Source organism: Prinia subflava, chromosome 9 (assembly GCF_021018805.1).
Source record: "Prinia subflava isolate CZ2003 ecotype Zambia chromosome 9, Cam_Psub_1.2, whole genome shotgun sequence".
Lineage (NCBI taxonomy): Eukaryota > Metazoa > Chordata > Aves > Passeriformes > Cisticolidae > Prinia > Prinia subflava.
In genome coordinates, this window is record NC_086255.1 from 9,536,796 (window position 1) to 9,560,265 (window position 23,470).

General features: G+C 44.0%; 2 protein-coding genes across 4 annotated transcripts; one reads left to right on the forward strand and one right to left on the reverse strand.

Annotated features, from left to right (window-relative positions):
* The first annotated feature begins 180 nt into the window (after nucleotides 1–180).
* BBIP1 (BBSome interacting protein 1) lies at nucleotides 181–1,774 on the forward strand. Its single transcript, XM_063405329.1, has 2 exons — nucleotides 181–377; nucleotides 452–1,774. Exons 1-2 carry the CDS (start codon nucleotides 332–334, stop codon nucleotides 625–627), a joined length of 222 nt encoding a protein of 73 aa, XP_063261399.1. The 5' UTR covers nucleotides 181–331; the 3' UTR covers nucleotides 628–1,774.
* On the reverse strand, nucleotides 1,279–19,630 carry PDCD4 (programmed cell death 4). 3 transcript variants are annotated; one of them, XM_063405326.1, is made up of 13 exons: nucleotides 19,473–19,630; nucleotides 15,791–15,938; nucleotides 14,528–14,622; nucleotides 10,993–11,289; nucleotides 10,365–10,459; nucleotides 8,663–8,776; nucleotides 8,178–8,399; nucleotides 7,820–7,917; nucleotides 6,237–6,351; nucleotides 5,291–5,398; nucleotides 4,106–4,216; nucleotides 3,222–3,361; nucleotides 1,279–2,016 (listed from the first exon to the last, which is right to left on the reverse strand). In XM_063405326.1, the coding sequence occupies exons 3-13, from the start codon at nucleotides 14,565–14,567 to the stop codon at nucleotides 1,956–1,958; spliced, it is 1,401 nt and encodes a 466-aa protein (XP_063261396.1). In that variant the 5' UTR covers nucleotides 14,568–14,622; nucleotides 15,791–15,938; nucleotides 19,473–19,630; the 3' UTR covers nucleotides 1,279–1,955. The 3 variants fall into 3 exon arrangements, with proteins under 3 accessions (XP_063261396.1, XP_063261397.1, XP_063261398.1); XM_063405327.1 differs by lacking the exon at nucleotides 19,473–19,630 and adding an exon at nucleotides 16,850–17,124; XM_063405328.1 differs by lacking the exon at nucleotides 15,791–15,938 and having other exon boundaries at nucleotides 19,473–19,519.
* Between the last annotated feature and the right edge of the window lie 3,840 nt (nucleotides 19,631–23,470).

A 23,470-nucleotide genomic window follows, 5' to 3' on the forward strand; every position in this document is an offset into this window, starting at 1 on the left:
GAGTTCCGCGGCAAGCCCCAGCGGGCGGGCAGGCAGCGGCTCGCCGGGGCCGGGCAGGCCCGCGCAGGTGGGACGGCTCCACCCCAGAGCAGCGCCCGGCGCAGCTGAGGCGGGGATCGGCGTCCCGGAATCCCGGGAGCGGGACAGCCCCGGGGGAGCCGCGCCCGCCGCAGCGCCAGGCCGGGACCACAATTCCCATCGCGCACTGGGGCAGCCGGCGCCCCGTCAGGCCTACCCCTCCCAGCGGGCACGGGGCGCGCGGGCGCGGCGCCGCGCAGTGCACGCTGGGAGCTGTAGTCCTCCCCGCGGGTGGTGCCGAGCCGGAGCCGCCATGCCGGAGGGGACCGGAGCGCTGCGGGAGGTGCTGCCCAAGCAAGGTACCGGCGGCGAGCACCGCCCGGCGCTGCCCGCCCGGCCGCCGCTCGCTCACGGCCCTTTCCTCCCTTTGCAGGGCAGCTGTCGGTGGAGGACACGGCCACGATGGTGCTGTGCAAGCCCAAGATCCTGCCCCTCAAGTCGGTGTCGCTGGAGAAGCTGGAGAAGCTGCAGAGGGCGGCGCTGGAGGCGGCCCAGCCGCCCGAGGCGGCCCCACCGCCGTCCGCGGGGGCCGCGCCGCCCCGGCAGTAGCGCGGGCAGGGCCGTGCCCGGCCGCAGCCGCGATCGGAGGTACCGCTGTGTAACGGGGCTGCGGGTTAAAGCGCGGCCTCCAGGCCGGCGGTGGGGCCGGGCGGGGAGGCCGCGCGTCGGGCGCTGTTGGTGTAGAAGTTGCGCTGGTCGCTGCCCAGGCGGTTTTAAACGCGGCTTTAGAGGCACCAGAACCCCTCGGAAAGCGGCAGGAGGCGAGCTCCACAAGCCCCGGCTCCAGGCCGGGCTTACCAGACCCGCTCGAGCAGTGAAGTGCTTGGCTCCTGGAGCACAGCGTGTTCCCGGCCCTGGAATGGCTACTCCCAGCATTTCGGAACACCTGAAATCCTGACATGAAACAAGAAAGGAGAGGCTCTACCGTGTTCCTGTAGGCGAGTCTTCCTTAGATCTGTCTTGTTCTTGAGCCAGGGCTTGAGGAAGCTCTGCAGCAAAGACACATTCACACTATCTGCCAGCCTGGACACTCCTACACAAGTCAGCTGTGTTTTCCAAAACAGATCTGGTAAATACTTACTTACCATGAGCTTAATTATTCTGTGCTCTCGTCCTGATTGCAATACCAAAGGGCAGCGTTACGTGTACTGCTTAATTTATTCTGTTTAAAATAAATAAAAAGGAGGCAGAAACAAGAGCTTCACAAAAAATATTTTTAATATGTTTTACCAGAACTTTTCACTTTTCCAGTTACATAGAAAAAAAGACAAGTTTGGTACATGGGGGCTGAAACCAACCAGTGTTCTCCCCTGAAACAGATTCATTCATCTTGTGACCCAACTGTATTTTCTTGGGCTCTTTAAAACAAAGAAACTGCTATTTTTTTTAACTCCCAAAAGCACAGTATTTCTTTAGCAGCAATGGAAATGGGATCACAGCAGCTTAACTTGACCCTTCTATAATAAAGCTTTGTATAAACCAGTGATTTTCTGATGACAGCGCTGTCCTGGGAAGAGCGAGCGGCAGTCGGACATCGATGCACACGTGGAATGATTAGGTCATAAACATGGCACATACAGAGATAGCTTATTTCAAGGCACCACCACAGCAGAGTGGCCAGTTGTTCTACTATATGCCCAAAGAAAGAACACTTCTTCCTGAAATTTACAAAACTATAAAAAAAAAAAAAAGAAAACAATTTGTACCCAAAACATGTGCTCTTAAAAAAATATGAACTGTGCTAAGCAACTCTTAAATTTGGTCTGTCCTAGATGTGTATATACATACACACACCAGAGGAGCATGCGTGTTGTATATATCGATAGCGAGCTATGTTCCCTTTCAACGTGTAAGGCTGCAGGAGGCAGGGCTCACATTCAGTAGCTCTCCAGCTTCAGACGACCTCCATCTCCTTCACTCACAAAACGCTTCCTGCCCCTGTAAGAAAGCAGAAAGTATCTTTTCAGTAATTTAGAATAGTGTTGCTTGTTTTTTTCTTGCTAGGAAGAATCTTCTCTTGGGTATTGGAAGCCAAATATAAAGTGTGAGTTCAGCAGGGTTAGCAGTGATCAAAATGTCAGCTCAGCTGCTTAAAAATGCTAGTTTGGAAACCTAGGAATGGTGGGTATCTACAAAAAACTGAAGCACACAAATTAAAAATGCCTCTCAACATATAACTGGTAACCAAAGTATAACCAAGCTTTTGATGCAGTGATGACTCTCAGTCCTCCCACACTCCCAAGCCTGCAAAACATTTGATACCAACACACAGTTTAAAGTGTAAAGTCCACAAATGGAGGCTGTTCTTGATAAAGATGCTAACATTCCAAGATCCAAATTTATCACAAGCTGTCAAGATGGTTTAAGAACTCTAACAAAACATCCAAAATAGAAAAGACCTGTCAAATAAATAGTATTCCCAATGAATAAACTGTGAATAATAGTTTTAACATCCTATTTAAAAAATTCCATATATTTCCCGGAGGAAATGAAGCTTATTAACTGTTTTGTGACCACTAAAGAGTTACCAGCTTACTGATTAGGTACAGTTCACACAGCATTATTTATGGCACAAGTAACCAAGCCATAACAAACCAAAAGCATTATATGGATCACAGGACAGATATGAGAAATGGGGTGTGCAGAACTTATCCCATATTAGTGTCCTGTTCCTTTTAATGTAAATATTAGGACTGGTTGTCTCATCTTAGAACTCTACATAGGCTGTTTGGTAAGTTGACATCATTTTTAAAGGATTTTTTTTTCATTTCCTCAGTACAGCTGACAGTTTTCCAGAGTCACCTACGTGGACATTGTGACACCTGGATCTTCCAGCTTGGTGCTACACTGATTTCTCCCAAGCAAATCAGGAAACCAGAGGAGAGGCAGCCTTTATCCTCTGGGGAGCACTGAGAGGTGTTGCCTGGGATCCACAGGAGGCTGCCTTTCCTCAAGTGTTTATCCCAGCCTCAATGGGTTTCACATCAGTGCAGCTTCTTAGTACACATTTTACCAGTCCAACTGTTTGTCCATCCTCCAGTTTCCACTCGCAGTCAGTTACACAGGTCCTAGGATGCTGCTTTCTGTAATCTATGACAGGAAGGAAGAGCAGTGCCTTTGCCTCTCTACAATGAAACGAGTACCTTGAAGGGCAGAGGTCTCTCAGCGGCTTGGAGATGATGCCAGCCTGAAAGCATTCGTCCACAAAGCGCTCGAGCACAGAATAGGAGTGCGGCACGTCCAGGTTAATGTCTGGGATTTCACAGTACACCCGTTCATAGCCCTGCAGGGAAACGATTCAAATCATCTTTGGGTTATTCTGTGATTTTATCTCAATGGTTTTCAATACCCTTCTGCATTCCAGAGGGGTGATTTTTTAAATGGTTTCACAAACCTAAAGCATTGCAGCTACATGTCAGTAGAGAAATAAGGTACATAATATGGGCCCATACCATGGCATACAAATATCTATATAAAAACACAACCTGAACTTTTAACTTCTTTAGAAGTCAGAAATCCAGACAGTATGAAATCTGTATGTTAGTTTGCCAGTTACTACATGGGAAATAACATGGGAAGAAAATAAGCTTTCCATGTAAGTGAACAAAATGTACCACAAATGACTAACATGAGTTTATGCAGCAGGGGAGAGGCTGGGCACAACCAGAGATGACTTCATCACTTCCCACCAGCAGCACAGCTGGGTCAACTTTTATGGAAGTGTTGATGTGGTCCCCAGTCTGCCCTGGGACAGAGTTGCTGTCCTATACTCATCCTGAGAACTACAGTCACAGATGATTCCAACTGTGCAAAATACTCATTTTTGTACCACTCTGCTTGACATTTGCAAATAGTAGGCCTTTATTGTACTACTTCAGTTACAAAGAACTACCAGATAGAAAGACAAATATAAAAGATGAAGCCATACTGCAGCATTTTAGATGATTAGCTTTAACCATTTAACTGCATAAAGGCAGCTGGAAGTTTTGGAAGATCTTATGCAAAGTTTTCTAAATGCCATACTTACTCTTTTCATTTGGTCCACAGTAATGACTGAAGACTTCCACAGAGTTTTCAGCAAATCCAGTATCATTTTAAAGGTCTTTTCTCCAGTTGACTCCAAAACCAGTACAATGGCCTAAAACAAATCATGCAAGTGTTTTGACTAAAATGAAAACACTGGCTCAGGTACAAGGTGTGTGACCATATGAGGTACAGAAAGGAGTCAATGTGTTATTATGAACTATCTGGGGAAAAAAGCCCATTTACTACATGCATTGACAATTTCAGTTGTTTATTACTATTATTATTATAAACCAAAAACTGATGAAAAGTTCTTCGGAGAAGATAAAAGATATGAAAAACCAGAAAGGACTAGACAGAGGGAAAAGCATTGCCTTTCTGTCTCTGGCTTCAGCACTACATGGCTATATCCATGTGGCTGCTGCAGTACAGATGGCAATTAATTAATTTTGTGAAATTAATTTTGTATCCCTGGGGTTTTAATTTTGTATTCATGGAGGTTTCTTATCTGTGATTTCAGAAGGACCCAGAAGCTTAAAATCTATAATACCACACAACCCCCATCAACTGAAATGATTCTGTAGTTTTATTGTGAAGGAATTTTCTATAACAAGTCAATTTACTGAAAAGGAAATTTTGTAGATTGTAGGTGTTCAGCTTCATTGGTAAATAATCATTTCCCAATTTGGCAGATAAGAGTACAAATGGGAACAGTCTCCCATATAAGCTGGGTCTGAAATAGGTAAGTTTTCATGATTGTGCTGAGTGAAACAATCCCACCCTGAAAAAGGAAGCTCTATAACTTAAAAAAAACAGGTAATACCCATTAGAATACCTAGATATCTAAAACTAGAAGGAAATAAACACCAAAACAAAGCACGGGAGGGGTTTTTTGTTGCTGTTCCTCAGCAGAAACTAAACTGAGATCTTATTTTCAGGAACTTATAATAAGCTGAATTCAACTATTTAACCCCCAAAAATTACTTCAGGATCTTCCCAGAGTCAGCAGCAGCAGCTTACTTGTTGCACAATGCACACACAAATGAGCATACAAACCATTAACTTTACATGAAACAATTTAGTTATTCAAATAACAGAGCAAGCAGCCTAAGCTTCAGATGCCAGTTATATTATTTGCATGCCCACATCAAAATACCAACAATTATTAAAGGGAGTGGTTTCTCCTTACTTCATATACAAGTTCATGGTGAAAATGGGGTACTTCCAGTTCCTGAAGGCAGCGTTCTGCTTCCAAGACATCTCCAGAAAGCAAATACTCTTTCAGCAACATATCAATCTATTGAATTTTAAAACAAACACCCAACACTAATTAGATACAAAATTTAAAAGCTGTCAAGTTTGTTTTGATAATCCACTATCAACCCAGCAGCAAGATAGTTCCCCAAACTTGTTGCCAATGCTTTTATAAATGTAATTAAATTCAGGCATTAATTAAATGGAGACGTTATCAGTAACCTGAAACACAGCGTAAGCCAAATACCATCCACAGTGGTGATACAGAAGCACCACAATCGTTGTTTTTGAAGTTGTCTGTCACCATAAAAGGGGCATATGGGTGCCATTAAGTTTATTCTCTCCTTTGAATGCCTCCTCCTACCATCTGTTTCACTCCCAACCTAGAAATTATAACATGACTTTTTCCTTTAGACCTGCTTACTTTATAGCATAGATCTCTAAACATACCTGTTTCTTCCTCTTTTTTCAGTCATAACTGTGCTTTTGATCAGCAATGCCAAAAAAATAATAGTTTATCTAGTTTAGCCAGTTTCATCTTGGCTCTTTTAATTACTTCATCACTTTATACTGTGAGGTCTTAAAAAGCTGAATGCTTACAAGTTTTGCTTAAAGCAAAACTAAACATACACTTGCAATACAGAATATTGTACTAGGATGTGCCCACCAGTGACAAATACTAAAAAAATCAACAAAATTATTTACATCAGTCCTACTACTTTGTCTAAATCAATAATATAGAAAATAAAGCCCGAACAACAAAACAAAACCAACACTCATGACATTAGACATTTCAGTACTGGATACATGTCTCTCTTCCCTGTACCCCAGACAAAGCAAGCTCAGACCAAGAGCCATGTGGAGAGGGGAGCTGTCATTACCTCCTTGACCAGGTGTTTCACAGACTGCTGGCCCCCTCCTGCCCCCCACACGCTGTCGATGCGCTTCCCTCCCTTGCTCATGCTCAGCAGCACCGTCGCTCGGTCCAGCGCGGCTCTGAAGGCAAAGGCAGTGCTTAAAACCTGCTACAGAACTTCAGTAAATGCATCTGCAACTTCCCCCACGGCCACTTCTCAAAGCTACCACATTTTTGGGAAGAGGTCAGGGTTATCAACTCCACAGGGACCATTTGGATCAAAAAGCAGCAAATAAGCTCCCCACATTGTCTTTCTGTCACCCTTACACTCTTGTTCATACCAAGGACAGGTAACAATCCTGTGATGGCAGTAGATTAAATCACCAATGCAGAACCTCAAACATCCTCACAAAAAACAGCTGAATATTTTCTTATGAAGAAATGGATTCTATCCATACTCCTCCAAGAATGCAGCTTGGCGCAGGGATCTCAAACAAAAAAGGCCTGAGTTGCTGCCACACTCAAGAACAGTTTTCTGCTGAAATACTATTTACCGTTTGGGTCTGAAGAATTATGAAACCTTTAGAATTTAAGCCAAAGAAAACACTTCAGAAGGTAAATATGTCGCTGGAAAAATAGCACAAGCTAGGGATGCCTGCCAGTTTATTGAAAAAAGAATAAAGAGGGAAGTAAGGTGAAAAAAGTCTGGGATACAGTATGTACCATCCGTGTAAAGGAGGAACAGTTCTCCCAGTGCTCATGCTGGGGGCAAGCCAATAACAATAACTCTATTCACCAAGATTTAATGAGCAGGAAAGACTGGCCAAGAAATAACAAAGGCAGCAAAGCATCCCAGATGTGCAGAATGCAGCCTACAATCCTTCAAATCACATTTATATAAGTGACAGACAATTTTCTCAATTTAAGCCCCCAAGGTAGGCAGCTAAGAACTGCTCTTCCTTCTCAAAGTGCCCGGCTATAATTATTGCAAATGCAACTTCTGGAAGAAACAGGAGTTCAGCACCCCCATATCAAGCCTGAACCATACCCTTATGGGGGTAAGAAAAATAAAACATGACTCATTATTAAAACATCCCTCTTTGTCAGAGATTGCTCCTTCAAACTTCTCACACTGACATGGAAAACAATTGTACTTCTTGACAAATAGAGCATTACAGGGAAAATCTCGGAAATCACTGCACAAGCCTCGAACCTTTGTAAAGCAAAACAGTTAATCCCTTGTGTATTTCACAACATATTTACAGCAGCTGCCCTGATGCTATATTTACCCATTAATCACATTAAAGCTTTTTGTAAGACAAAACCTTCTACAACCACTTCTTTTTTCAGCTCATTTTTCACCCTCAAACATAAGCTGATGACAAACCTGACAAACTGAACTCAAATGTATTAATACATTTTTCAGAACTCAGTATTTCTCCTCTGACTTGAGTCATTTTGGATGTTGTTGGTTTTGTTGCAAATTTTATGGGTTCTTTTTCATTTTAAATTAAAAAAAAGGAAGTTAATGAACTGCATGGTTTATTCTGAAGCTGTAAATTCCTAATCATCATCTTTGACATTTGGAATAGAAAGCAAGGAAATTACCGAGCTTGGACACAGTCCACAGTGCCTTTGTAGCCGTCTATGTAGGTATTGCTCAGGATCCCATCTCCAACAGCTCTAGCAATGAACTGGCCCACCAACTGCAACAAAACAGAAGCATTTTTAATTAAATGCTGAATTTCAAACAAGTTCTAAGTAGATAATTATAATGTGCTTGGTTTTCAGATTTTATTTAAATGAGCTGTTTCAAAGTGAAAACACAGCCTGGGTAATTGGGAGAGGATTACAGACAGTAAGAAAATCAATAGATAGTTTTCAAAACAGAGTCTATTGCAGTTTATTTGATCTATTCTAGCCACAAAAAGCTTTTGACTACTGGCATAAAGATTTACAAATATACCTGTGGTGCCCTGGGAGAATCCAACACCAATTCAGGTAGTTCTTTGAGCAGTCTATCAAAGGATTTTTCCACGTCAGTTTTGCTCACTACTGTCCCACAGAGATCGGAGATAAGCTTAGATGTCATTTCCCTGTGACTAGCCTTCCCCTCTAATGCCAAGGAAACAGCCAGCACTGGCACACTGTATTTCATCTCACCAAGGTTTAAATTCTTCAGCATCTCCTAGATTAGATTTGAAAAACAAAACAATGAGATTTCATCATGTTTATTATTTAAATATATAAATAGGCTTCAAATAAATATTTATGTGCTTATACAAGTACATATCTGCTTCTGCTCATGTAATGAATATAACTGCTTGGGTATTCTTATAGTACATTTCTTGCCAACTCCTCTCTAAACTCATTCATAGCTGGCAATTGCATGACCCTGGATGCTACAGCTCTGACCCCTAAAACAAAGAAAGAAAAAGGACCATAACATACCGACACTTCGTTCGTATCTCCATGCTCAAAATACTCCTGGATGATTGGTGTTAAAGTTTTTTCAAATGCTCTTTCATCAAGAGGTAAAACTACTGTTTCATAGACACAGTTCTCCTGTTTTAAAAAGACAACAAAAGCAGATACCCTTACTGTCTTTTCTTGCACCTTATGCAGCACTAATAGCATCAAAAAGGAGGGTTTTAATCCTTAATTCTTTGTTCTTGGTAGTCAATATTCTGCCAAAAAGCACTAGACTCTGTCTCTACTATTAAAGTGCGGACAATGCTGGCTATTTATCATACTTCTTCATATTTTGAATTTACTGTTAGCTGAATTCAACTGAAAGGCTGAATTTCTTGTTAAACAATGGTTAACACATCAAACTCTGTTCCCAGGATTCAACTGATACCACAGCAGCAGGGGTCAAGTGCCTCCATACTGAAGGGAGAGCAGCAGAAGCCCCAGCCCAGCAGAGTTGGCCATGCCACAGCACCTTCCCCTGCAAGTGGCACTCGTGTCCCTGGCAGGAACCCTGCCTTGTTCCCTCTTCCCTGGTCACTGTGTGACCAGACAGTGGTGCCATGCACAGCTCACAGAAAAGGCATCTTCAGAATATTTGTGAGCAAAGGCATTCCCTGCAGGAAGAAAGAGGCACACGGCCACTGCCTCATGTATCACCTCTCCTGCAGAGTTCCAGCAGCAGATCTCCCTGCTCTAATTCAGTTCCCTACTCTGCTCCTACAGAAGCAACATTCAGAGCAATGCTACAGAGCTGAACAAAGATATCTGATCGTTTCAGATTTTTTTCAACCAATGTTTAATGGAAAGAAACTTTTCATGATCAAGAAGTATAGTAGAAATCAAAAAAACTATCCTTCCATCATACCAAAGTTACACAGAATGTTCATTCTTCATTAAAATTTGTTCTATGCACGAGCTCCATTTTTAATAGTTATTTCTGTTAATGTAAAGTGTCACATTTTAGGGAAAATTGATCCTGGAAAAAGGTTTTGATATTCCCACATACCATTCTTTCAGCAGCTATGGCTACAGCAAACAGCCTCTACTCAAAGGACACCACCCTTGTTCTGCTTATGTCACACAGAATGTACTGATGGTCAGTCTTGCAATTGTACTGATCTCAGAGACTTTAGCAATCTGTTTGTAATCACCATTTCCCTTTCAATGATGGAAGCCCCCTCTGCCCAATAAGCTTTGCTTTCTTTCCCCTTCCCCTAGTGATATGGCTGTAAGATACAACCTTACATAACATAAATAAATATATGTCAACAAAATATCCAAGCTATCAACTTCATGAAGTGTTTATACCAAGCAGACAAGACATTGGGCAGGCTGAGAATACAGGGAAGAGAAAAATCTATAAAGGATACCGTCCCCACTAACTCCCAACTTGAGCAAGTCTGTGTTGCATTTTTAACACGGTGTCTGTGTGCAATATGGAACAGCACTGCAACATCCACCCCCATGGGAACCAGAACACACCTGGGAAAGGGATGCTGCTTACTCAGGAACAGAAAGAGGGCTTGGGGATAAGATTTGTGAGTATTACACTGTGACTTCTACACCAGCTGACCTTTCCTTAAGCATAAAAATGAGCATTTCAGTGCAGCCAGGCTGACATTCATGTTAACTCACAAGGCCATTGAAATAAACCAACACTGCAAAGGAACTATTTGCATACCTGGTCATCATCATAGTTAGGATCCTTAATATCTACTTCTTCCACATCATACACTTGACCTGGTGTTCCCCAGACTCCTTTACCACCTGCTCCACCTGGCAAAACATGGGAGAGTAAGCAAGGACTGCCAGTTTACAAACAACACTTCTGATTTCAACACAACAGTCTTTCACTTAAAAGTGATCTATCATTGCTTGTGCCCATCTCCTGACTGACAATATATGCTTGAAGAGGGTGTGTTTGTCTGACAAGTTCCCACTTCCTCAGCCACTTTTCATCATTTTCCAGTGAGACACTGGAAGCAGTATGGACTGTACAAGAATTACTGAAGGTTGAACTGTACTTGCAAATACAACCATGATTTAAATTTGCATTAGTAACAGCCCCACCAACAGTTCAGATTTGTGTATTATGCCTGCTGAGGAAATCTACTTCCCTTACAGATGTTGATTGATCATAGACATATTAGATTCGCTGCCAGCTGCTATTGCCACCCACTAAATAACATAAAGCACCAAATGCCTGCACAGAGCCTGTGGTTTATGAAAACAATTCCAGAAAAAAAGTAGCATGCTTTGAACGTGTCTTTATCTTTCTCATTCTCCTCTCTTCACTAAGCTACACCAACCTTTCTTTGGGAGGCCTCTTCCCTTTCCGGACCGGGATCGCCTGTCCAGGAGTTTCCCCTTTGGGCTCGTTGGTACAACTCCAATCTTGAGTGTCTCTCCATTCTCACTGACAGAGTCTCCTCTCCCAGAATCTCTAGAAGAGTTTTTCCTCAATCGTCTCTTTGCTTTAGCATTTATTTTGGCTTCAGTAATTGAAGTTGCAGGAATCCAATTTCCATTGATTTCATTTTTTCGTTCCTCAGACCCACCATTTTCTTCATCACCAGAAAATGGAGCATCATTTAGATTCTCAAGTTCTTAAAAACAAGACAGAAAAAAATATTTTAAACAGTGTTATGTTAGCATACCAAAACACATTGCATTTAGAAAGGATTCTAACATCATATAGAACTCTTGTTTTCAACAGTGTTAAGGCAAGATTGTTTTTAAAGGTATGTCTACATATTGCAGTCATAAAAAGTTCCTTATTCCCCTGCACAAAATATCCACAATCCAAACAGAGCAGATGTCAAGAGTTGGAAAGAAAGTTAATAAAACCATATATAAATACCTAAACCACAGAAAACCCCACCCTTGTTAAACAAAACCTATCCGAGCTCCTAAGTGCATTAGATCTAAGTGCCTTGTTCTCACTCCACCCACTCTTCTCTTGATTTAGAAACAAATGAAACTGCCAATACAGTACATTCTGTAGGAACTCACCAATGTTACAAGACTCGCCACCAAAGTGAAATTAACTCCCTAAATCATTGATCAACATTCCCCTTATTCAATTCAAGGACTTTCACACACATCTTACTAGCAAGAAAAGCAACAATTTAGGCATAGAAGAATATAAAAACATCACTACTTCTATTTATTGTTTTTAAAGTTGGGGTTGGGGAGGAAATGCTGTTCAACACAAAGCTTGAAGAGCTTGGTAATGAAGACTCCTAGAATACACAGTCCTTAGAATCAGTGGGATCTCTCTTCTCTCTGCATTGTCCCTCACTGCAGCTTCTGTGAAGACTTTTGCTAAACACAACACAATCAAATATAATAGGTTTGTTTTGAACCCAACCAAAAACTCTCTCACGACTGAAGGATCTGTACATATCTCAGAGCACCAAGCACAGTAACTTCACTCTCTGAGGAAGTTCATGTACATTTAATGTTTAGGTCTAAAGTCTTATTTCACAAAGTTAAGTTGCCCCCCACTTGCACTATGGGGTTCAGCAGAATGTCTGACTTAGAGCATTATACACAAAAGGTTTCACAAACTATTCTTCTCCCTCTTAATCAAGATTCAAAGAAGAAAAGGAAAAGCACCTGAGAACCTGTTTACATTGCAGTGAGTACCCTGGGAGTCCTTGCAAATTAGAAGACACAGAGAGGGAACAGCCTCAGCTCTCTGTTACACAGTTCTCCATTTCTTCAGAACTGAGTAGAGTCCTAAAGACACAACCCCCAGCCCCAGTGCTAGCAGGGCAGTATGAGGGCACTCAGAAGCTGCTTTTCCAAAAGTGCTTTACAGAAAAGCTCACTGCCAGAAACCCAGAATATGAAGAGTATTCAAAATTTACATTTGAACTTAGCTAATGTATTAATTCACCCTTCCAATATCTTCTCATCAGCAGCATGCATTTGGCAATATTTCTCAGAATTGTTTTTGCACTTCAAAACTAACTAATAAAACATTGCCAATTTCCAAGTATTTACCCATATCAAAGAGTATATTAAACTGGGCAAACTTTGATCACAAAGGAGGCAGTTCCATCAAAGAAATAACATTTAGAAACTAGTGTTCACAGATGTGAATGCTACAGCTGAGCAGTAATGCAGCCATTCCAGACTAAGCTTCATCTTTCCACTCATTACTCCCACAAAAGCATTCCTTTTACGCTTGCAGCAAGCTAAAAAAGAAAAGCATGCATCACATCCAGGAAAAGATTTCTCACAAGCAGCTTTCTCTGTTTGTCTAACATTTTAATAAAACAATGAGAGATTTGCATAAAGCTAACAGAGGGAGAAAAAAGAGCAAACCCAAACAGGTTTCCTTCCTCTCATTCCCCAGGAGACCCCATCAGCAAAACCCAGCTCCTCTCAGTCAAATGCACTCAAATTCTTCTTCATGCTCAGTCTCCCATGAATTCCTCCAGTTTAGACCCAAGACCCGCCTGCCCAGAAACTCCACTCTTCAATGACCACACACTTCTTTCTCAGTTTCCAAAGAAAATGGCCAACAATTAACACAAGTCAGTCCTGACTCCGACAGCCAAGGATTCAAGGGGAGGCTACAGTCCAACCTCCTTACAATCCTGATCTCAAGTTCAAGACTAAAGGAAATCCCCCACAGGAAACATCCAACCCATAAGAATTGGTATTTCTGCACTGTTTTTTATATAACACTGTAACTTCCAGCTGCAACCTCTTTCTCCATGATATGGTAACCAACCGTCCTTCTACTATTAGTTACCTAGTTAAGCTTGAAAAAACAGACTGAATACATGTACTATTTTCCAAAAACTTATAAAATAAAATAATAAGGACCTATAAAATGCCGCAGATTTTCCTTCCAGTTCCTCATTTTCACATCATAAAAACATACACATATACAGGCAGTAACAGTCTTCAATCAACTTTAATACTTTGCTTACTGTATATTAAGAAGTTATCCAAATTTATTTCATTACTCTGCCATTAAGCCTAGCAGGCTCACTTAAAATCTTTGCTTTTATGGGCTACCTTCATTAACAAAGCCTTCCACCAATTTAAACTGTCCCAACTCTGTCAACCCAGCTCTCCTGCATCTTTCCACCTATTATCCAAATATAATTCCAAAATGTTGAGAACCAAGGTGTCCTCTGCATTAACCTAATTCTGCTTAAATATCAGAAATCATATGGAGTGTATTCCACCTCAACTGCATTCTCTGCCATCTTAAAATATATTCATGTAATTCTGAAAAACCTCATTGACAGGAAAGAGTCAGTGCAGACCATCATAACCTCTGGAAGATAACAGAAAACAACATGAATCTATGTTACCCTGACCAAGCATCAAAAAAAAATGTGTGCTATGGACTAAACAATCCATTTCATAGCAATCTCCAACGTGTACTTCCTAAATTTTTCCCATGCCAGCCCACTTCCACTCCAGCCCTTCAACATTCATTTCCCTTAATTTTAAGGTAAATTGTTGCATAAAAGCAGAATCTGTACCTCTCAGACACATCTACACATTTTACTTTTAAGTTTATTCTTTTCTTCACATCAGCACTACTTGAACTCAGATGATAAAGAGAAAAGTACAAGTACTAGGCAGTAACTCACAGAAATGCTAACTTCATTATTTTCATAAGTTTAAATAAACATAATAGAGCAGGATTCTATGCTGTATAATTGAAAGAACTACTCTGTAAATTTTTGATTTTTTTTTAAGCAGTATTTTTAAAAAATTATCTGGTGGTGCATTTTTTCTACAGAAAACACTTCTGGTCAGCTAAGCAATTTTAAGTAAAAAAACAAAACCAAAACAACTGAATCTATTACTTACCTGTTGGGGTAATATAAATGTGTTCCTTTTCTATTTCCATAGCTGCTTAATAGAGCTGACTGAAATGTAAAATCTTAATGTTTTCCCTCCAAGGCCTAAAAAGAAACAGAAAAGCTTAGAGAATAAAAAACAGTAGACCAAAGTAAAGTGCAAAAGCTTTACTCACAAAAAATAAAAATGGGGTGGCTTAAGCTGTAATTAACTATTAGTAACAGCTGGAAAGTTCTGGGAAGGTAAATGGTGTAGCAAGAGAGAAGCACCACCCACCAACACATCTAAGCCTGGATGCCTTAGCAGCTTCAGTTCTGCTGCTTATAAAGGGGGCAAAGCCGTTATTTTAAGGCTAAAAGCCCCATGGATGCAGCTTTTTTTAGCTGATAAAAGCCAGCTATCAACCTAGACTGTCCTGTTCTGCCTAGTGGTTATCTGTATGAGTGTACAGTATCAATGTTATTATTGCATCCACGAGAAAAACGTTCTTCATGTGAATGACGTTGATAAAATGGTACCAATTTATCGAGTTCAGCCCAGCCTTCAGAAAACAAGCTAATTTTTGATCCTCCCCTCAAGGACACAGTCTTTGTTTTACTGAATGTGTACATATAGCTATCAAGCTTTTACATCTGTTGTGCTTCTGCACCCTTTAAACACTCCTTGCAACCCCTATTCAATTTGCAAGGGATAAAGTTCTACTTGTTTAAACACTTCTCTTTTTCTGCTCTCCTTCTCCCCCTTCCTAGTAACTGCTATTCTCCAAACCACCCCATGTCACTGTGAACAGGATGGCATCATCCATCTCTCCTTTACGTACACAAAAAATTAAGCAGTCCCAGAATTCCCTCATACACTTTCTCACCTGCAGGATCTTCACAAATCCCTTCACAGGCCTGGGAATATTACTGGTATTTGTGTCTGTCCCGTAAGAATTCAATCGCCCTTTTTTCCCCATCTCATCCTTTGCTGCCCTGAAAACTGTTCACCGTTGAGTGGCAAGATTGTGACACCAAACAGCTGCATTCCCTTCCCCTTTTCTTCTCCTCCCTGGTTTTCCCCTTTCATGCCCACTCGCCTGCCACAGGCCCATTAGCGGTAAATGATTCATCACAGGCCGTTGGCAATAAAGAAACCCTGGTTTGGGGCACAGCATTCAGCTGTCACCGTCCTGTATTTCCTAATGACAAACCAAACAGCTCCCAGCCTTGTGCACTAAGAGTCTCCCCTGCCTCACAATTTTTTTTTAAATAAACATTTTTCGTGAGTTACCTCAAGCAATCATTCAGGAGTTCTCAGGCGTTCCTAGTCACTGTTGGTTGAGATATTTTTCCCTGTGGGTCTCAGTCTAATCTGCACAAACTACCTTGTAAGAACAGTTTTATCCTTCTGAGTGGAATGTTCCATCAGTTGTCCACCTCTTGGGAAAAGACAAAAAAGGACAAAACCTGTGTTAAATAATAATCACAGCTTTCATCATTTGTAACCAAGTTCTAAATTTCAAGTGGAGAAATGCTCTTCCTGTACAGGACCCTAGTCGAAATCCTCCACCTGTGGCAACATAATAAATAATAAACTCAACTTCCACCTGATGTCATTCTGAGATTCAGCACCCTATCTGGTTTATAACAAGGATGATGGAATATCCAAGCCTTACAAGTCCTGCTGTCATACTGATCAGGCGATGGGAGATACACTTTCAGTTTAGCAATGCACCTTTTCACTAACTCAAACCAGCAGGCTGCTGGAGCTCCGGGATTCTGGAATTTATCACTCTATCCAAACCCATCATTTTCTGATTTTCAGATTTACATCACACAGCACTACCAATAAAACTCAAACACAACTCGCAAAACTGCCTTAAAAACATCAGAATCCATGTTGGAAGAGATAACACAGAAACAAAATGGACAGAAGCCTCTGTAGGCAAAACATAAACGCCATGGAAATTTTTAAGATGGATCAGTGATATGAACAGTATTTTTAAAGTAGTTCATAAGACAAGGGTATTTTTCCTAAGTCACAAAATCCACCAATAAAACATGCTCGGTCTCTCTGTACCCACTACCATTTCTTGCACTCCATCTAAACAGGCAATTCTACCTCAGCAGACACATTAACCTTTGGCAGCGCAAAGCTTCCAAAAGTTATCATGACCTCTCGTAGGTGCACAGCATCCCTGAGTAACTTCCACACAGCATACACTTTTTTTCCCCATCTCCTAACTTTAGGCAAACATCCCCCATCACCGAAGCTTTGGAGACCTGCCAACACCAGCTACTGTTCAACAGCCACACATACAAAAGCCCCGTTAAGATTCGGTAATCCTACCAAACCCGTGCCGCTGGCCGGGACCAACGGCGGCGCAGCACCGGCGCTGAGGAGCGGGCGGGACCGACGGCTCAGGCCGCTGCACCGAGGGCTGCAGGCCGCTGGGAGCGGGGCCGAGGGCTCAGGCCGTTCGGGCCGGGCTGGCGCACAGGCACGGGCCCGGCAGTGCTGCCGCGGCCCGGGAGCGCCCGCAGCTCCCGGGATGCGCTCCCCGCACCGCCGCTCGCTCGGGGCCGCCGGGGCCGGGCCGAGTGCCCCCTCAGCCGCCGCCGCGCGCGCTCCCGCTGCCGGCCGTGCGCGCGCTCGCGCGCCCGCCACCCGGCCCTGGCCCCGCCCCCGCGCGCGCGCCCGCCGCCTGCCCGCCTGTGTTTTCTGCCCCAGCGACACGGCCGCCCGCGGCGCGCCCATTGGCTGGCTGCCCCCGCCCCGCAGCCAATCGGCGAGCGGGGGCGGGGCCCGGCGCGCGCTCGGCTCGGGGGAATGGCGGGGGAGAGCGAGAGCATCGCGGGCGGGGCGGGGGCTGAGCGCACCTGAGCAGCGCCCCCATTTCCCTGGGAGACACGGCCCGGCATCCGCACCGGGACAGCATCGCCTGAGCCCTTCCGTGCAACGGGGCAGGTGTGAAGCGGCAGCCCCGGGATGGGGGAGAACGGCTCCTCACATCCCGCCTGGGGGTGCTGGGTGTTAGCACCGGAGCAGCCGCGGAAGCGCGGCAGCTCTGCCTGGTTCCTGCTCAACGTGCTGTCCTACTTCTTTAATTAAAAGTCTATTTTTTTTCCTTTTCTGAAGCAAACCCATCAGAAAAAAATAACGTATTACCTCTTTTCTGTGTGTTTCTCTCTGCTGACGAGGGGAGCTGAGGCCTTCGGCTGCCTCCCCACACGAGCCCTCCCCTCAGCGTGGGGCAGGGCCGGGCAGGGCGGCCGGGACGCCCCGCAGCTGCCCCGGAGCGGGCGGGCGGCGTTCCCGCTGCTCAGCCCATCGGGGAAGGGGCTGCAGACACTCCTCACCCTGCTGAAACGCTTAACACGCTGCAGGTTTGGGACTGACGGCCAAACCGTGCATGTCCGTCCACAGCCTTCCAAACTTTGCACCTTGTTTCAGTTTGCGTTTACCCTGTTTACACGAGCTGCCTGAGGGCACACACCTAATTAGAGATGACAGTGTCCTCTCATTGTCATGTGCTTTGCCTCCATTCAGGTCTCTCCTCAAAGCTCAGCTCACCCTTTGTTTTCTCTCCCTAATTTGTCACTCCAGAGAGCCCAAGCAATGAGGGAAGCAAACACAGATCCCTTCTGCTTTGGTACTTGTGCATTGCAGAATTTTCCAGCTGCCAGCAAGAGAAACCTCCTCAGTTAACCAGATTATGACCTGACTTTTGTAGTATTATTAAATATTTTTCCCGTATAATTCTACTCCAGATCGGTATACTTCTGACTGAAATAAGAGCCAAAGTTCCCACGTGTAAGAGCCTCTGAATTAGTTTACTGGCCTGGCTCTGCATGAATCATCCCAGATAGGTTTAAGATTTAAAACAACAATGATCTGTTAAAAGAATCTGCAGCACGATTGACATGTTTTCGTGATACTTTCCCCATCAGCCAAACTACAGAAAGAAAACCTTTCTTGCTTATGAAGACACTAAATTGCAGTCTTTTTCAAGTCAGAACAGTCCAACGTGCTCACACAAGATTTTTTTCACACACAACCTAGAGGCAGTTTTAAAAGATGTTGTTTCCCTATCAATCAAAAAATAGTTCATAGTTTGCTCTTTGCACCTCTGCTGATTCGTGCATACCAAGCAAACCCCCACAGTGTCATCACCAAGATCTGGATAATAAATTCTACCTATTAACAATGATTGTGAAATTCAGCTTCCCCTGCAAGGCAGAGTGGGGCTTTAAAGAGATTTTTCAGTAAAGAAGAAAGGTGACTGAGAGGCTGAAACAGTAACCAGAACCTGCACAAGAGAAGATGGCACAAAATACTGCATCATGCCAATTACAACTTTGAAAGCAGCAGGGGAAATTGCTAGAGGATTTTCTGCTAAAGTTTAGGAATGGATCACTTCCAAGAGGCCTAAAAGCTGGGTCACTAGTCAAAAGAAGATGAAGACCCCCAAACCATCTAGCACACCTCCAGACAAGAAAATAGTGTGTTTTTTCTTTTTTCTGCTGAATGTTTCTATTTGCATCTGGGTTATCAATCACTGAAAATCTCATCTGCACATATTTTCTCATTTCTAAAGCACTGTCACCTGAAAAAGAGCTGATGTGTGTGAAAGATAATTTGTATTTTTCCATTCTATCAACCAGCCCACTAAAAGACATCACCTCTTTTTCCCTTTCTAACCTCAAACCTGCAGTAGCTAGAAAACAGCTGATCACATGCTAACCTCGGAGCTGTAGAGACCTACTCGCTCCCTCCTGCCCTGCCTCCCCCAGACATATTAATAGCAAACATACCACCAAAATCCCCATGAAAACAAAACAGCGAAATTCCTCCTCCCATAGGAAAAATAAATAAATAAATGAAAAACTCTTTGGTCCGTTTCTGGTGGGTTTGCAGCCAGTGCGGGGTGTTCAGCCGGAGCCCGCTGCCCGACACCTGCAGCCCGGGTTACCTGTGCCGCCCGGCCCTCCTGCGCTGCCGCCCCACAGCCGCCGATCACCTGGAGCGAAATGCCTGCACGGAGGCGAGCAGGTCACTCTTTCCAGCAGGCTTCCTTCCTGAGGAGAGCCTGCTGGGTTGTTTTCAAACTCTCCCCTCCCTTTCTCACGCGCAGGCCAAGCCCTCCCGTAACACCCAGGGGAGGAATCCATTGGCTGGAGCTGCCCAAAACGCGTGGAGCAGCCCTTCCCCCTGCGCTGCCTGGTGCACAATGGAGCCCCCGGGTCTCCGGGCCAGGCTGCCGCCCTCGCTTCTCACAGAGCCCGGCCTCAGCCCGCGCTGGGCTCACTCACGCAGCACCTCCCGCACCACAGAGCAGAGCAAAGCAGAGAGAAGTTGCCTTGGGTTAGGAACACCACGAGCATTTTCCTTGCCCTCCTCCCCACTGCGGATTTTTCAAAGTTTTACTTTCTGTTTTAAATATTTTCGATAGGCAGCATCTGCGCTCCTGACACCTCAGCAGTGCTGTTTGATTACAGTCGAGTCTGTTACTGTGTCACTTGGAATAAGAATTTCCACACATAATGCAGACAGCAAAAATGTATCATATCTGTTAAATCAATCTGCTCTGTTCAGTTGCCTGTCTCTTGGCCTTCTGCTTTCTTTCCCTTCAGACTACTTTTATTTTTGCATCTTCGGCTAAGGTGCCTTCACGAAATGAACTGCAAACACAACAAACTCTTCTTCATCAGGCAGCGTCAGCTCCAGGTTGAAAGGGTACCAAAACACAGCTTCACTTTTTTTAATGCTCAGTATTTAGAGCTGCTTTTGAACATTCTCTGCAGCTCCATCCGAGAGCCGGGAGCGGGGCTGTGCTCAGACCGGGGTGTGCAGCGCTGGGCGCCCCTGCGAGGTGCAGAGAGATCGCGTTGCGTTTGCCTCAGCACGGAGACTGAAGTGTCACCCACTGCCGTGGCTTCGCATGAGCACTTTCACTGCCTTCCTGCCTCTCTCGTAGCTGTCCAGGACTTGTCCCTCACATTGCACAAGAAGCCTCCCCTGTTCAGGGTTCTGAGTACACCCTTCTGGCAGCGGCAGCACCGGGTTTGCTCTGTAAAACTGTTCCGGGCATGTCTCCTCCGTGCTGCCCTTGTCATCTGTTCATTCTTGCCTTAACAAAGGGCAATCACGCATCTGAAAAGACGCTTTAGTGGAAAGGGCTGAACTTGTGCAATGTGCAGAAAAATGGGAGTACTTGATTTAAGAGTTCCAGACAGTGAGTTCATTTAAAAGCAAAGAACCAGAAACACAAAATGCCACCTCGGCCTCAGAATAATTGTGTCCCTTTTTACGGGTTTACTGTGAGAGAAAATCTTAGGGAGCCACCGTTTATTAAAACAAGGTGTGTTATTACCTTGTAATTATTATTTGACAAGCTGAGGTCCTATGATTAATAAATCATGTGCCTCCTTTTTGTGTGCATATAATCACATGCTCTATATTTATACGGACAGAGGGTTACAGAACATTTACCTTTCTGCTTAGGACTGGCAGGAACTTCTGTGCTATCAGGTCTCCTGTCAAAGGCACCATGTGACATAATCCTTATCGTGACCTTGCCAGGTTCCATCCTCAAAGCGATTCAATATTTTGCATGAACGACTGCAGTGGGGAGGCCATTCCAGAACCACATTGTCAAATGGTTGGTCATAATCTTCTAATCAAAATGTCTGATGCCTCCTTTTGATCATTTATTCTATAGCACTGGCCCTTAGCACCTTCAGCTCTTCCCTTTTCCCTTTCTGGGAGTATTTATGCAGAGAAAGCCTCATGCTCACAGTATTTGCTTTGCAAAATGAAGTGAGATAGCCTCTCCTCGAGCTCAGCCTTCAGTGCAGCCTGGGCTGCACCTCTCCTGCTGCCTTCCAGGATTGAATTTCTCACTTCCTATTTTCACTGTTGACAAGTCAGTCACTTGGTGATCAAAGTGTGAGCTGCCAGGGAGCTTGTAGGAAAGGCTTTGGTCATTTGTGCCTATGACCACCATTTTCTGCTATCTACCTTTCTCTGTCTACTATTTCAAGCCTCCTTTCTCCTGGGGTTGCTTCATATTTTCTGTCATCAGCAAATTCACCAGTTCTCCAGTAACATTAGTGCCAAGCTCATTTTCAAAAGCACTTTGCCAGATCTGCAGAGTGATGCTTAACTCTGCTGTGGTAACTGCCCTCCAGCCTGACAGCCCTGCTGCTCTTACACCAGGTCTTTAAGGGGTTTATGCCTTGTACAAAATCGCCTCTCCCTTGAGAACTTCCCACGTGGCACCATATGAAATGTGCAATGTAAGTCCAGAGAGGTGAGATTCACCTCATTTCCTTCACTAAGCAAATGGCTTGCAGCTTGCCTTACCAAAGAAAGATAAATGGGTTTGATAAACCCATTTCATCTCATGCCATTTACCTCCCTCTCTTTTGCTAGCCTTTCCTTCACTGTTTTTTTCCTGAATCTGTCCTTACATTATTAAGCTGAAACCTTCATGCCTCTTCTTGCCCAAATCAGTTCAGTTCTTCTGTACAGGTTTGCTGTGCTCCTGTCCCTGGCTGAGGGACCTGTTAAAGACATCGGGCCAGTTCTTCCAGAGCTCTGGCATGTGGATCAGCCCGTTCCCCTGCCTTCAGTGCAGGAAGCAGCCCTGAGATTTGCTTTTGTCCTGGCCACAAACATTTCCATACCCCCATCCTATTATCCCTCACATCTGCAGCCACATGATTAACATCCTCAGCAAAAGTTAAAGCAAAGTACGAGTTCAGGTTTCGCACATACCCAATGCATACTAACCTCTATCCCCTATAATTTCTTCTTCCTCCTATTTTCTTCAGCCATATGCAATGAGGAAAAACTTTTCCCAATTTTTTATTAATGTCCTTTAAAAGACAAAACTCTGACTCCCTTTTGTGGCATAGCTTTTAGACCCAATCAGTTCCTTTGCTTTTTAAAATGATTCCTTGTAATGACTGTTCATTCTAGGTAGCATTTCTGAGGTATAAATTCATTCAACTGCAGCATCTATCTCCAAGCTTTTTCCCTTGCCTGGGTTTTATCTCCAGTGAAGTTAACTAGCGTTTTATCCCCTATCCTGGAGTCTCATCACAGTGAAATTTAGATATGTAAATCCCCAAGCTCCTAAGGAAAGCTGACTATACGGATTAGTTCCTGTTCCGTATTTAAATACGCCCCTTGGAACTCCGAAGCTGTGTCAGTCATGCCTGCTTTCATAAATGGGATATGGTATTTTGAACAGGGTACTGTTTCTGACTAAAAAACCTGCAGCATCTTAAGTCTCCAAGAAAAAAATTGACCAAGGTGGACTTTCATTATAGTTCTAAGGTGAAAATAAGTAGCTCAGTGGTAGGTCTCGTTATATTTTTTTGTTTACCTTATAAATATAATTGTGCCAGTCACCTTCTGTGGTAAACACTAACAAAGTGTTTTACCTCACTGGGGCCAAGGGACTCAGTCAAGATCTTTTCCTGACCATGGACGTCTAAATGCCCACATGCTTTTCTTTACCCCATTTCACATCTGCATTTTTCTCCACCTCTCCTCTCCCTTCTTTTGACTTTCCTCCTAGAAAACAGGACACTGCCTCTAAGTCCTACCTCTGGACTGAAGCCCAAGAAGTGCCAGCATACAAGGACTTGACGTTTTCAGCTCTGTTGCTGCAAGACACAAAGGTTTGGCACCCAGTGCCTCCCACAGCCCAGCCTGCCGAGCTGGCCAGAGTGTAACATCTCCTGATCTCCTGGCAGGGGTCGGAATGTTTATCCAGGCTCCTTGGCAGGCTGGACCACCTGGTCTGGATAGAGGCAGGGCAGCTGCACCTTCACTCCAGCCTGGGCCAGGGGCAGAACAGCAGCGTGGCTGCAGTGCTGATGCAGGGAAAACCATCTCTGGTCCTCAGTAGTGTCCCCCAGGGTGTCGAGGTTGAATTGTCCCTGTTGAGGAAGGTCCTTG